This window comes from Parambassis ranga, chromosome 1, assembly GCF_900634625.1.
Source record: "Parambassis ranga chromosome 1, fParRan2.1, whole genome shotgun sequence".
In the NCBI taxonomy this organism is placed as follows: domain Eukaryota; kingdom Metazoa; phylum Chordata; class Actinopteri; family Ambassidae; genus Parambassis; species Parambassis ranga.
In genome coordinates, this window is record NC_041022.1 from 10,436,432 (window position 1) to 10,451,662 (window position 15,231).

The 15,231-nt window shown below is 42.7% G+C and overlaps 1 protein-coding gene across 3 annotated transcripts in view; it reads right to left on the reverse strand.

Annotated features, from left to right (window-relative positions):
• ndst3 (N-deacetylase/N-sulfotransferase (heparan glucosaminyl) 3) overlaps window positions 1-14,918 on the reverse strand; it is a 36,881-nt gene extending 21,963 nt beyond the window's left edge. For 2 of the 3 annotated variants that reach the window (XM_028415739.1, XM_028415756.1), the window contains exons 1-4: window positions 14,502-14,918; window positions 11,570-12,865; window positions 2,203-2,290; window positions 634-788 (exon numbers count right to left, since the gene is read on the reverse strand). In XM_028415739.1, the coding sequence (XP_028271540.1) occupies window positions 634-788; window positions 2,203-2,290; window positions 11,570-12,568 (1,242 nt within the window). In that variant the 5' untranslated portion in view covers window positions 12,569-12,865; window positions 14,502-14,918. Of the gene's footprint in view, window positions 1-633; window positions 789-2,202; window positions 2,291-11,569; window positions 12,866-13,775; window positions 13,907-14,501 lie in introns of those variants that run through there. The other variant, XM_028415749.1, reaches the window with a different exon arrangement.
• Window positions 14,919-15,231: the final 313 nt, after the last annotated feature.

A 15,231-nucleotide genomic window follows, 5' to 3' on the forward strand; every position in this document is an offset into this window, starting at 1 on the left:
CATCACATTCTGTTTGATTATCACATGTTTTCCACCATTCCTTTCATACTTATATATCATCATCATAACAAGAAACACACGTCCATCACAATTCGTCTCATATGGACGCTTGATCAGGTACCTCTAAGCGTCACATTTGATCAATCGTGACAAGTTTCTCTTCCAGTTTCACTGTAATGAGTCCATCTCTATATGCTAATGAATGGTGAGGTCTATTTACTGGAGGATGTGAAGAGTACAGTGAGAGTGAGTGATGTGGAGGCTTTCTGCAGTTTGAATTTCCAACACATTGGAAACTGACAAGTACTACACAAGACACAGCTGTCTGTGTGGATGTAGGGGAAACCCCTGTCAGTATATATATATATATATATATATATATATATATATATATATGCAGTATATTTCATGTTAAATCTCATATGAAAAAGGTCTCTGAGTAAACAAATCCAGCACTTCAACTTGAGTACACCATGTTGGCAATAAGAAGGATTACTTAACGCTGCAGATGCCCTTGAAGAGAACGCAATCATGTGAAACAAGCATGATTAAGAGGACACACAAGAAGAACACACACCAACCAATCAGACAGCTGCCAGAAGTTATGTGTGCGTGCTCGTGCATCTATCTCACCAGAGCGAACTCCTTGTTGAGAACCATCTGCTCCAGCAGTGAGGATTCGTTGTGGAAGAGGTGAGGCTGCATGTGGCTCCACATGTGGGGGAACCACCAGAACTCATCTACATACTTCAGTAGTAGATCGTCTCCTTCGTCCTCTTCTGCCGTTCCTTCGCGCAAAAAAGCAGATTGAGAGCGTGTTAAACCTGCTACCAGACATGACCTTTTGATGCTGTAAAAGATTTGTTAATATGGCTATAATATAAGCAGCTGGGATGTCTTAATAAATAAGGTGGTCTGATACCATGGTGACGGAAAGTGATGCCATAGCAATAACAGATGCTATGGTAATGTGTTCTGTTCAGTATCAGATTTCTTTTCTAATTATAATCATGTAACTGTCTCGCCTCTATTTTTCTTTCTACACCTTTGTTCTCCTGTTGCAGATTTTAACAAGAAAATCAATGAAATCTGTCCTTGGATCCACAACACCATTGAGAAAGCTCTGCAGTCATGTCATGACCTCATAAATACGACTGGTTAAATATTACTCTGCAACTCTAAATTCACAGCCAAGTGAGATCATTTTTTTTAATGATGATGAGATAACTAACACATAAGGTGGTGCACTAAAAGCTATGAAACTAACTCTCTGTGCAGAAAATTAATGTTTTCCGTAAATTAAAAATGTAAGGTGCGCTTGTACTGTCTGCCTGTACGCATGACGGACACCTAAATTAGAAACATAATTGCTTTATGTCAAACATTGAATGGTTGTGACATTTTGCCTAATTGCTTACTGCTTGCTGTGTGTGTAAAAATAAATGTACAGATTCAAAGAAGAACAGCGTTATTTACACTTCCACATAATAACAGGCTATTCTTTACCGAATAAAGACTGATTCATAGTTCTGTGTACAGACTGCAGAACCAGCACTGTGTCCTGCACAGGTGGCCGTTGCAAGCGCCGGTGTGTCTGCTTTGCTTTATAATTGCACAGCTAAAAGTTGGCGACGGGGTTTCCGCGCTGCTGTGATTAGTTTCTTCTTTGTTTATCTTTTTCTGCACTTCTAACAACTGTGACTGAAACAGAGTCGGAGCTAATTAATGTAATGAAATTACTGCAGCACAGCAGGAGGAGGTGTCAGAGATCTCCAGGTGTTTGTCTAGCCACTAAGAGACATGCATGAGAAAATGTTTTAGTTTATTTATTTTATATAATAAATATATTTTTTGTGGCTGTTGACCATTTTTGTTCATTGTCTGTCTGATGCAGGAGGTAGGATCACAGGATCACAGCCTGACTAGGAAGCGCAGTTCCATTTCTGATGGGGGGGGCTACCTACCGCATAGAGTAGCTTTTAACTCTAAGTACCTTATAAAATATAAATTATTAAGTGATCCAAGAGACCAAATAAAATTGACAATAGTGTTTTAGTGTCAATTATAAAACAGACAAATGTTTACTCTATGTAATAAATACAAGATTTAAAAAACACATTTTAAACAGCTTTGCTTTGTATAGTTTGTGTTATAATCTTTATATTACTTGGACTGTTGTAGCGTATTAAAACAGAAACAAACCTGTATGGTAGAACTTCCCAGAGAAGCCCAGATTGAAGGTAAAGTTGGAGATCTGAGAACGCAGCTGTTTCTGAGTATCAAGGAGAGCCTGAAAACAGACAGACAGACAAAGAGACAAAGTATGGACATTAGAGGAAGACTCACATTCAACCCCTTCGACTGCACAGACAGAGCACGCTATATCAAGTTCATCTCTCCCCAGCCTGCACTTACACAGATAAAATCCTGATCTGTCCGATCTAAATCTTATGTGTCTCTGCTGTATATTTAAGTGAACTCTTTTCCTTCGAGTACCATCATGATGGCAGTGTGTGTACTCATCTATGGCTTGACTATGCTGCTGCTGCAGCCTGTTCCATTATTTAGGTCTGTTATTTTGTTGTTGATACATATGCACACACGCCTTCCAGTGGCTGTTCTCTGTCCTTAAAGTTACCGCAATCTCCGGTTCCAATACTTGAATCAGGATTTTCTTCACTTATTTAATGACTTCATTAGTTTACTGGCCTTTAAACAAAGACTCTGTAATGAGTGTTAACTAAAGAGAGTTGCACACTCCGCACACACACCGACAGTAATGCGAGTTAATGAAGGTCAGTGCATTAGTAGCCTCTGGAGGGTGGACTAATAACCTCCACCCCCACCCCCACCCACACCCACACCCACACACTCCTCCCTTCTCATCATTCTCTCCATCCATCCCTAACACTAGTGAAACCCCATACCCCTCCCTTCTCCTCTTCCTCCTCCTCCTCTTCCTCTCTCTGCTGCTGCTGCCTCTCTCTCTTTCTGGTTCACCCTCTATTCTTCCATCTTCCCCCATCTGAGAACCTGCAGTCGTCTCTCTGCCCCCCTTCCCCATTTGTCTTCCTCTCCTCCCACCCGCCTCTGAACCTCCATCTCTCCCTCGCCTGCTCCGTGAAAATGTCACATTCTCAGGAGACAGGGCTGTTCTAATTTGAAAGGAAGGCTGAAGCAGCATGGAGGAAAGATCGCTCTCTCTCTTTCCCTCTCTCTAGCTATATACCATTGCTCGTTCTCTTCTACTTTCCCATCTTTTCCTGCCACCGATGCACTTCTTGCTGTTTGCTCACACAAATATTTTGTTTATTTATAAAACTCTCATAATTTCATTCTGCTGGAGCTTTCTGTTGGGCTACGTGCCACATCTCTACTACCAATCTTTGTCATGCTGCTTTTAATCGATCCCCTGGAACCTTTCCTGATTTACGAGACCTGAGCAGCTGAAGTCAGAGCAAGGAATTGGTTCCAGGCAGTCTCTCTCTCTCTCTCCCCCCCCCCCCTCTCTCCCCCCTCCTGAGTGTGTGTCCCAAACTAACAAATATACAGACACATGCATGGAGTGTCTTCATTAGCTCTAATCTAATGGTGTTGAAGATGGCTGCATGCTGACAGATGTGCACAATTCCCTAATCTGATCCCCTGTCTCCTCTGCTATGACATCCTCTACATCTTCTACACACACACACACAGACTGGCAAATGTGTGGACACAAAGTCTTAAGATTTAAATTAAGTTTGTAGCTGAGTGCTTTGCATTGTAACTTAATATACACTCCCCGATGCACTTGGTCGAGATGCATTATTAACGTGTGTGTTGGTATCTGTGAGAGTCGGCGTAGGTGTGTGTGTCATTGTGTGCAGCGTATTAGTTCAAACGTCTCATTTGTATTCTGTAACACAGAGCCACACAGGAAGTATTTGTTGTGTGTCTGTGAAAGAGCCAAGCTGCTGCTTTTTGCATGATTCAAGTCTTGTAACTATTACAATCAGTAACAGTGTTGGCCTCTGTTTCTGAGCGGTATCATGTTTACAACTCTTCTTGTTCTACATAGAGAGCTCTTGAAGAGAACTGTGCTGACATGACATGTTGCGGGAAAGTAAAAAACAAACCACCAAAAAGCAAACATGGACCGGGACAGTGTGAATAAAAGAAGAGGTTGTCTCACAAATCTTACACATCAGAGGGCTAACTGACAAAATAAACACACACCGTCTGCGACCACATCACTGATTACGAAACTTTCGCAAGGGACAAATTGCTCACTGAGGTAGATCAACCAGGTTTCACTTCTAATGTGGTTTTGACACCATTTAAAAGCTTCATTTAATCGATCAAAATGTACAAGGAAAATATTTTGCCATACAAGAAGCATTCTCGCAGGTTGAGAGCCTTTCTGATTTGCATAACTTAACCTTCCGGCATTTTATTTGGGTGACTCAGTGTGTATGCACCATGAACAGAAAGGTTTACTGGTCATATGTGTGCTACCAAACCTGCAGACTATCTTTTCTTTTTCCATCCTTATAGTATGGATTCACTTAGATGTGTGATATTGATGCAAAAAAGCAGTCATCATAACCTAATAATTCTATGCAATTTCCCCATTGTGGGACTAATAAAGGTTTCTTAATCTTAAGTTTCTTAATCTATTCCCCCTCTTCCTCCTCTCCTCCCATTGCTCCACCCAGGGGCCTTCCCCCCACCTGAAACTGTCAGAGTCTCTCCAGACTCCACTGTGAGCTACATGCTCTGTGCTCTGGTCCAAACCTGTGTTTGTAGACCAGAGTTTGTGTGAAAAAACAGCTTCAGCCTCCTAGGTGAATGTGTGGATTTGGATTAATATACTGCACCACCACAGCGTCGGTTTGTGGACTTTATCCATCTTGCCAGGCCTCAAGCTAAGCGCTTGAGGTGGAGCTTATGGGTGGTTTAGACCAATCCAGTGAGAAAGTATTATGGGCGTGTTGTGATGAAACCATTTCTTAATGATGAAACCACAAATGGTTTTCTCATTTACTAATAGTTTTTGTTTGTGTTTTGTTTTTTTAAACCCAAGGCCTATAGCTCTAAGGGACAATAAAGTCCCCTCCTGCTGTTTTTTTTTTTCCTGAGGGAACCAGCAGCCAATCTGAGAGACTGGTTGGCTTTAAGCAATTCCGAGCCAATCTGTCCACTGGATACTGAGCTCGATGCTGAGAATGGTTTTTAAAAATGGGCCATAAGAGACACTTTATAAGAAAGAAGAGGATTTGGATTAGCAGGAGGTGGTGCTATGTACCATGTGAGAGATCTTGACAATCCTAGTGATGAAGGTAAACACACATTGGGATTAGTGGTTAGTGATAGCCTCTAGATTCTGTGCCCAATCCCACTGCTTCCCAAGTGTCAGAAGCAATGCCAGTTTGTTTCTGTGTATGTGAGAGTGACAGTGTATGTGTATGTGTGTGTGTGTGTGTTGGTGTGTGCTTGCGTGTGTGGTAAGTACTGCAAGAGGTGCCAGCTAGATGTTGGGGTTCAAACAGATGGGAGACAGGCATCTGGACAGCTGGCATTCACTGCCTTTCAAAAACCCTTTACACCAACCACCTCTTCACTATATCCCCATTCTGTCATTCTCGCCTTTGCACGGTTGTTTTTTTTTTTCCCTTTTCTTTTCTTCTCTCAGTCTTAAGCTTGGCTGAGAGATCTGAAATAATAAAAGTAATTATAAAATGAAGGGATTTCCTGCACAAACAAATTTACAAGTGAGCAGAAAGTCCGCAAAATTGGACTCTTACAGGGTTTAATTCCTGTGCAAAAGCAGGTCAAAAAAAGGTTCTTGATTCAGCTACATTAGTAGTTTTTGTATCCATACGTATGTTTGTAATGTAAACACCTGACAAGCACATTTAACTGGGTCAGCCATCTTTATTTGATGAGCACCTTTCTAGTTAATGTCAGTCTTCCTTCTGCTTACTCTTCCCTCTTCTGTCTCACTTCCTGTTTCGCTTGTCAGATTCAAGCCTGCGCAGCTTATTATACTGGATGGAGCATTTTTACAAAATCATCTCTTCACTTGCATTTACGTATCCAAGGTACTTGTGATTGCTTTGGCATCGCTATACTTACACTAAATTCTACTTGGCAGTACCTCAAGGATTTTTCAGTTTCTGTGATTGCTGTGACTGCAAAAAAAAACCTGTTTCATTTTCATGGAAGAAAATGCATGGCACACAGCCCACACTCTGAGAGTTTATTTGGACTGAAAAACAAAACCACAGAAGAAGAATTAAACAAAACAAGTTATTAAGATTTTTGGTTGACAAATGCTTTTCTTTTCTTAGAGTTTTCTCTACACTGACTCTTCATTTAATGAAAATGCTCCTGAACGCATACATAACTGTAAAACTTCTTCTTCCCTGCAGGGCTGACTGTGATGATTTCAGGAAGAATGAGAGCAGATGTCAGGAAGTATCATGCTGGAAGCATTACCCTGTTCTCTCCTCTGCCATCATATATGTCATCTCTTCTAGTTTTTCTCCTCCTCCTTTTCCCACCTGTGACTTTCTGTCATTTAAAAAGCCATTAGACTATAACACCTACAATTCATTATCAAGGGTGCATGCATTAAATATCACCTGAATAATAACTGCCTTTTGGAACCAAATTAATCTGCTTTTTTTCCTCTTCTGACTGTGGTGTTGAAATCTTTCATGCATTGTTTATATCTGTCTTTATTACTTATGTAACAGCATTAGGCAAACTAGTAAACAGATATGGAAAGAGCTTAGTTTGATTGACTTAAGCTGTAAATATGCATCACACTTAATTGGGTCTTAAGATTAACTCTAAAAAAGAATGCACAATAAATTATGGACTGCTAAGCCCAAAACTGAATAGCACCCAGTTTGTGTAATGCAACTTTTCTGATCAAAGAACATAAAAAAACACTTATTGTTTTCAAAAGTTCATATGAACTCTTTACAGTGTCCCTGGTTATAATGCAGAAATATGTGATATAATGACCTTCTTGCTGGGTAACACTTTAAAAAAAAAGACTTTCTGCTCAGGCCTACATGCAGAACAGCACTTTATGGCTTATTAGGCCACATGAGAGTAGTAATTATTTGACTCGCCAAATTCAACAAAGTAATGACAATGGTAAAAAAAACTGCCCCACTGTGTCTATGTTTTAATCTTATTTACTATATTATTCCCTTTCAGGAGCAGCGCCGGGCTCAGCCCGCCACGACATAAAAAATGGAAACATGCAGACATGATCACAGAGTTAAAAATCATCAATATCAGCCCATAATGAACATTGACAGGCTCCAACGTTAAGAATGACATTATCATGTTACTGACTGGAAAGGAAGGGACAAATATGTGTGGAGGTTTTTTAAGCGTCAGAAACGGTTAGATGGAAGGAGGAGGCAAACCAAAAAAAGCATGTGCAGTATGTTGCATATCTGCATTTGCATTTGGACAGAATTAGATGTCAGACATAGACATTGTGCATCACTACAGTCAATAACTGGAGGCTCACAAGTGCCACTCTTGCAAAGTTAATAAAATATATGAATCAATAAAACTGATATGTGATCATTAAAAGGCCAAAAATCATCTTCAATTTGACATATGTCTGCTCTGATGTGCTAAATACTTTCTCGATTTTAATTGTCTATTTTAATTCTCAAATTTTCTACATGTGCTGTCACCCTTCATCCTTGCCAGGATATAAATCCAGTCTGCAGCCCTTCACAGGTCAACTGAACTTAAAGTGTCAAGACTTTATCACACTCCACAGACCGCTGATAAGCTAATGCACAACTCCCCATGTAACAGCCGATGGACACTAATCTATATATATTACCAAACAAAAATAGTAACTCCATGTATTTTAATCATAAAAATGAAAATAGGACAGACGGCCAAGCCTGAGACCTAAGTGAGTATCATGGGAAGAGATGCAAACAACACATAAAGTTGATATGAGGTACTTCTTGCCTTGAGACACATAACAATCCAAAGTATCTAGTTCAAATGAAGGCAGCAGCCCATATATAAGTGTGTATGTGTATGTCTGTGTGCCTTGTTCCATGTGCAAGATGTGTGTTCACATGCATGTGTCATCTAAACTTAGATGATAGCGCTGTGCAGAAAACACCTTGGGGAGGAAAAGAAGCGAGAACAAGTTCAGAGAGACGTTTAGGGAGGAATACAAATCGGCCAAAGATAGTGATCAATGAGTCGGGTGAGGATAGGAAGGAGGTGAAGGGAGAGGATGGGGAGAAAGGTGGAGGTGATAAAGAGGGATCTAAAGATGAGGATCCGACACCTCCTTAGCGACTACTCTGAGGGAGAGAAGAGCAGAAAACCTACATGCATGAATTAAAAAAAAACACAGCACAGGAACTGGCACGAGGATCATTGATGGGAGTTTTTGACTGGCATCATCCCTCATTTTGAGAAATGTCATCTGTGGGGTGCCTCCCTGTGAATCATTTTAATAGAGGAAATACAGCTGTGTGCGTGAGTGTGTGCGCAGACAGAAGGGGGGTGTAGGTATTGTTTGTCACCAGATGAACTCGTGGGGTGAGACTAATGAAGAGTGCAGAGAGAAGGAGGGTGGCATTTTAATTGGCCTCTCTCACTCTCTGTCACACTCCTCTCTCGTCTCCCTCTCCAGGAGAGCAGAAGATTGAATGTTGGCCTTACAGACACACAAAAAAAGGATTTCTAACACTGGCCCTGAATGCACCTTGTTCTTCTATTCGTTCGATAACCTTTGTTACCTACTTTAATGCAACATTCAAGAAAAGCCAGAGACACAACTTACTCATTGTGATATCATGAGGTGTCTTATCTAGTAGAAAACAATAAATACCATCTCACTGTATATTTAAACTGGGGTATTCTACCACTGGATGTCCTGTTTTGTGAGCATAAACTCACATTCAGCACAAAATACAAATATAAAAATGAATATTTATTTGTTTGCATTTATTTATTGCAAACAAACACACTGCAACAGCTGAAAAAAAAATATGAAAACTAAGCTCCAGACCTATATGCCTGTGCTACTTACATTGGAACTATTCTGTTTGTCTCTTGATGTTGAATAAACATTTCATTTGCACAGTGCACACAGTGTGCAGCAGTCTGTATAAAACAGCCATCATGGCAAAAAAAATGTATGTCCCCTTATTTTGCCAAATCATAGAGGTTTATCCACTTATACTATAAACTGATACTGAGCATATTTCTAAAGGCACTTTAAGGATGGTGTACACACACTTTGCTGCTGATTCTATGAGACACCCGGCAAACAAGAGGGGAAAAAAAGACCTCGGCTACACATTTTTCTCTGCCCTTTCAGAACAGTAAGAGGAACAGAGAGAGCTTGGCTGTAGTCGTTTTGTAACATCGTATGTACTCTCCACAGCTTAATCGTGATCGGGATTGTGTGTACACATGCTAGGTTTGCATACTTTTGGAAACCCTGACTACTACCTTGTATAGAGACATATTTATCTGTTTTCCAAAATAATAAGATAGTATAGGTGTTAGAATGCAGCCTTGATCTGTTCCGACCCTCATTTAATCTTAAACTGTTTACATCTTTGACTCAATTTTGACACAACCTCCATATCGGAGTGCAGACGTCTAGCCTTTGTGATTGAATAATTCCCTCAAGTCCACAAGCATTTCATCTTTTTTTAATGAAATGAAGTGACATATTTTTAGCTGTCACCTTCTCCCCAAAGCCAGATGTATATTTGACATGTGGTCATCTATTATGAGTCATCCTTTCAACAGCTTTTCACTGACATTTTGCTAGAAGGGAAAGACTTCCCTCTAAGAGCCCGTCAGACCCACAGTATTTATAACTCATTTAAAAAACAACCCCTGCATAATGACGACAACAAATTAACAAAAACGTAACACATGTTGATCACACGATACGAATACACAAAAGTTATCTTCTGCATATCGTTGCCTATAAAAATAAGCCTTGCTCAAACTCTGATCTGACAAATCTACTTGAGGCTCTCCATCTCTAAGGAGGAACGCTACAAATCATCATATTCCTGTTTCCCCCCACCCTCCATCCCTCCCACAACTCCACCCTCCCCTCTTCTGCTTCCACATTTCCCTCTAGCATTTTGTTTCTCTGAAATCACCAAGTTAGCTGCTGGCTCTTCCCCTAGGCACCCTGCTCCACCTACTCTCCCCTCCCTTCCTTCGTGATTGCCAGCTATCCTGAAGGACAGATGTGGAAGAAGTGTTTCATATGGCAAGCCTCCCCTTATTTTTCTGACCCTGTCTGTCGATCTCTCTCCCATCTCGCCTTCACGCCACCTCTTCCTCCATCCCCATCTCCCGGCCCTCCTGTTATGGCACTGGTTCATCCTCATGTATATTTATGCTACAAAGCTGAAGAGTCAGGCAGACTTAAAATGAAAACTCCAACTAGACAGCGCTTGTGCTCATTTTGTGAATGTGTACGTGCAAGGAGGGGGGGGGGGTGTGTGCACTCTGTGCGTATGAATATGCACTCTTTTATCCTTTTTGGATACAAGTATCTTTTTTATATTCAAGGGTGGAATTCCTCTCCACTTCAACACCCACTGCATCCTCTTTTTCAGCCTCCCCATTCCTCTCATCTGCCGCCCAACGTTCAGCCACGGACAGGTGGCTCATTTTTTTTTGTCTGTGCCTGACAGGACAGGTGAAAGTGACATTCTAATCTAAAGTTTTGGTTAAAAAAAAATCCCAGTCATACACACAAACACATTCTCCTATCATGTATATTCAGGGCTGCAGTGAGACTTGCTAACTCCTCTTTTCCTATTACAGATAAAAAAAAAAAACTCCAATTTATTTCCGAGTGAGAACGCAGTGGGAGAATGCGACCGAAGATTTCAAACACAATTCCTACTGCCGAGAAGTTTTATCTACCCTCCAGCAAACACTTTCCACCTATAAATATTACATTGTCCCAGAAATTAAGATTTGAAGTGTTTGCAAATACTGTATTGTATACATGTGCAGAGGGTGCACGTCAGTCTTCTTATGTGTGTTTGCTCATGCAAGCGTGTGTGTTGAAACAATAGCTGTCTTGAGAGGCGGGCTGCACGGCTGACTCTCCTTTAGTTTCCCTTAAGAGGAGGAACGTGGGAAAAGAGGAATAAGTGCCATTCATCTTTTCACTGGCTCATTCACTACCTCTCTTTCTCTCTCTCACCCCTCCTTTTTTCTCTCTTTCACACCACATCTTTGTTCCCTTAAATGGCCTCTTCTGGCCAAACCTTTTGGAGAATACCCTCTAGGTTCACCCCAACACATATGCACTGGATACACAAACACACACACACACCATATTTTCCACATATCTCCCTCATGCACCTGAGCTACAATCCTCTGAAATACAGACCAGGTGACTTACACTGCAACAAGTAGACCTTCCTTATCTCCACCGCTGCACTGCCATCAAGAACTGTTTTTAGAAGTTGATACCAGACTGAAAAATTTAATCCAACACTAGTGAATTAATCCCACACCCATCACCCTCTTACCATACCTTCACATCCTTGGCCTTCATGCGTGTCCCTTCTTTTCCCACAAAAATGTCATCTATATCCACCAATATGTGACGATCCAGACCCAGAGTAAGTTTTCTGTCCGTGAGGTAGGATATGGCGTCCACCAGGATGAGTCTGTGAAGCCAGTAGCCCAGTCCCTGGCCAAAGAGCACTCTCCTCACCCCATCATAGAGCCCCATGTCCTGTACAACCGTGGCCTGGAGGCCTAGACTGAAGCCCGGCCCTGGATTATCCCCGCTGCCTGCCCCTGATCCGTCCTTAGCACGTGCATGCAGCACAGCTTGGTATGTGGAGTGATTAGAGGAGAATGAAGTCCAGTCCTCCCCAGGTAAAGCCCCTCGATCTGTACCAGGTTTGGTCAGTTGGAGTAGAGGTGAGCTAGACACCACGCAGCAGTCCCAAAGTGCCTGATTTGTCCTAAGCACCAGAGGCAGGCCTCGGAGTTTGAGGATAGATGGAGAGTTCTCAGTGGAACGGTAGAAACCTATGATGCCAACTCTGAACTCAGTACAATATTGATGCAACAGCTGTCTGTTCCACGTATCTGCATGTGCATACTTTAACAGATTCTCATAAATGATGAGCGAATATCGTCCGCGGCCTTTTTCTGTCAGTGGCGGAAGGTCACCTTTTCCTGAGGCAATCTCCATGCGGAACTGGAAATGTGCTGACTCCAATATAGCCACAATGTCCTGACCCAGCTGGGAGTACTGGGACTCCACCAGCACTAGCACCACCGGGTCAGTATGGACATGAGTGTGAGGTGGGTTAGGAGGGTACGGGTAAGGTAAGGAGCGGTACGGGGAGATGGCGAGCGGCTGAGAGCAGGCAGGCTCGGCGGATTGTCCAAGTTGCATGGAAGGGGAGGAGTTCGTAAAAAGAAAATAGGCAGAAAGGAGGAGGGAGAGGAGACAGCAGGAGGCCAGTAAGAGCAAAAGCCTGCGTAAGTGGCGACGGAATCGCACAGCCACTGTCATTGCGAAGTGGGGGGAGGGGGTTTGTGTGTAGGAGGAAGAGATGTCTTTTTTAGTTTCCCTGGAGTCTACAGAGAATCCGTGCAGGAGTTTGAGGAACACAGGAGATTGTCTATTTGTGCGAGACAGGAGCAAAGCCACTCAGGGGTGTGTCATGTCACCATGGCAGGTGAAGAGGGGAGCTGTGCCGGATCTCAGGGAGCAAAGGTCTTGATTGAGGAAACGCACTGGAGGTACTCTCCTTCCAATCCTCACAGAGGAATGGCACGCACAGGCGGAGCGAGTGATGATTAATAATATCTGTGGAGAAAGAGGACAAGGGGAAAAGAAGAAAAAAGAGTGAATTTGTTGGGCAAGGTTGAATAGTATGCATTAGTTCTCTGCGTGCATGCTGGCGGGTGTGTGTGTACCTAGGTTGTGCCACCCTGGGGAGTGTGAGGGCACAGCTGGTAACTACAGAGCTGATTGAAAACAACTTGCATCCTTAGGGCTTAGCCAACCTCTGCCTCACACACAAACACACACATAGTGACATCACAGCTAAAAGCACAAACACAAAAAGTCAATCCTCCAGAATAAACAACAGCTGGTTGTGTGCTAATATGGCAGTGTGGGGAGGTGAATGGAAGCTCAACTAATCAGTCCCATAAAGCTCTACTGAGAATTCCTCTAATTGTGCCAAACTCTGCGCACTTCTGTCCTATTTCTAAACCTAATCATCTGAAATACCACAAAATTAGAGTTGGAATCCTTTTGCCAGGAGCACTAATCTGAGGGGAGCCCATGACAGTACAGAGAAAAACGAAGAGTGAGAGAAAGAGTGCAAGAATAAGAGAGACAGAGAGCAGAGAGAGAGAGAGAGAGAGGAACAAAATGCAATGAATTATAGAAAGAGACAAAAAAGACCAGGATTAGCATCTTAATGTATGTGCCGGGAGCCAGGGAGAAGAAAAGATCCCACAGCATCTCTTTTCTCTCCAACCCCCCCAATTCTGTCTTTCTGCACCCTTCTTCTCTCCTTCTGTCTGCTTGAATATCAATAGTCTTTCCTCATGTTCTTCATCCTTCTTTCCTTGCCTTTGGTGAACACACGCACAGAGAAGGTCATAGAGGAGGGATTCCAGTCATACTCATTCAATATAACACCAGAACATGATACAAAAAGAAGGAAACTGTCTTCCGTGAACTTAAAAGCAAGTAAAATATGTACCCTCTTAACATGGGAATATGATCTCCGATAAATGTGACACTCCACGCCATCAAGACAGAAAGAAGAAGAGGTGTGCAGTCTTTTCAGGCTTATAGGTCCAAACTGATGTTAAGAAGACCTGAACTTAGTTTCCTAACTCTGTGTGAGAGCTGGTTAAACCTGTTACTATAGGTATGCAAGTCCCTCCCTATTGGGAACCACAGGAGGGCGCTGGATTTGGGTGAACACTTATACTTAAGGTGGAAGTTTTGCCTAATAATTGAATAACTCACATCAGAATTCAAAACCATCTTAGGATAAAGAAAAAGAACAGACATTGTCCACAACTTATTTCATGCTGTCTGTAAAATGCTGAATCAATTCAATAATAAAAACCTAAAATGGAAAAAAAGATCCTTATTAATCTTATAATCTTATTTGGTGTTTGACGAAATAAAATGACCCCACTGCATTTAGTTTCATTTGTAATCAGTTGCAAAAGCCAAGAGAAAAATGTGCCATTTAAAAAAACATTCAAAGAATTAATTAAAAACTGGAGGGAAAGGCAAATCCATCCATCTGTAATCTGATGGGTCTTCAGTCAACATATAAACATAAATGATGAATATCTCAGATTTCCATCACGCAGTAAAAACAAATTCTCTCAAACTAACAGCTCGAGTTTTTCCATCCTGCTTCGTAGCGCTGAAGTTTACATTAACAACGACCACCGGCTCGCCCACTTACCTCCGAACAAGGCTGAGGCGCCGCCGCACGGGAAGAGGCGAGACGGGAAGGCGGTGAGCGTGATGCTGCTTCGGGTGAGTCCAGGGCTCCGGTCTCGGTGGCGCAGCACTCCCGTGTGTTTTGGATGCTGAGGCGTTGTGCCATCTCCCCCCTCTCCTCTCCTCCTCCCCTCTCTCTCCCTCTCTCTCTCTCTCTCTCTCTCTATACCCTCCACTAGAGCAGCAGGGGCGGCCAGCCGGAATGATCCGCTCTCCTCCCCCCTTTCATCATTCTTCGCTTTCTCTTACTCTTGTCTCTCCCGTCTGCGTCTCCTCCCCGCTCCGAGTATATCCCCACTTGTCCCTTTATCTTAGCTTATTAAGGTGGACTTTATGCAGTGAGTGGACGGAGGAGCGCCGACATCGGGCTGTCCGTTAATGACTGGATGCCGCGCGTAAATGCTCTGGTTTAAGAGCGCCTACATAAGTGGAGGCGATCGAGGGAAAGAGAGAGGAAGGGAGGGAGAGAGAGAGAAAGATAGGGGAGGTGGGAGATAGGAGTGAAGAGAAGAGGAGGGGGCTTTGGTTTGATTGACACAAACAGCCTTTTTCTCGGGCATCAGCGATCACGGGCCCCGGTAAAAGCTCACGGCCCGTTAGTTGGTGTTAGTTGGATGAGGGATGTCACACACCGCTACGCACCGATGCAAGTTAATGGCGCGCCTTACAGATTCTCTCCCGCTGCTTGCACA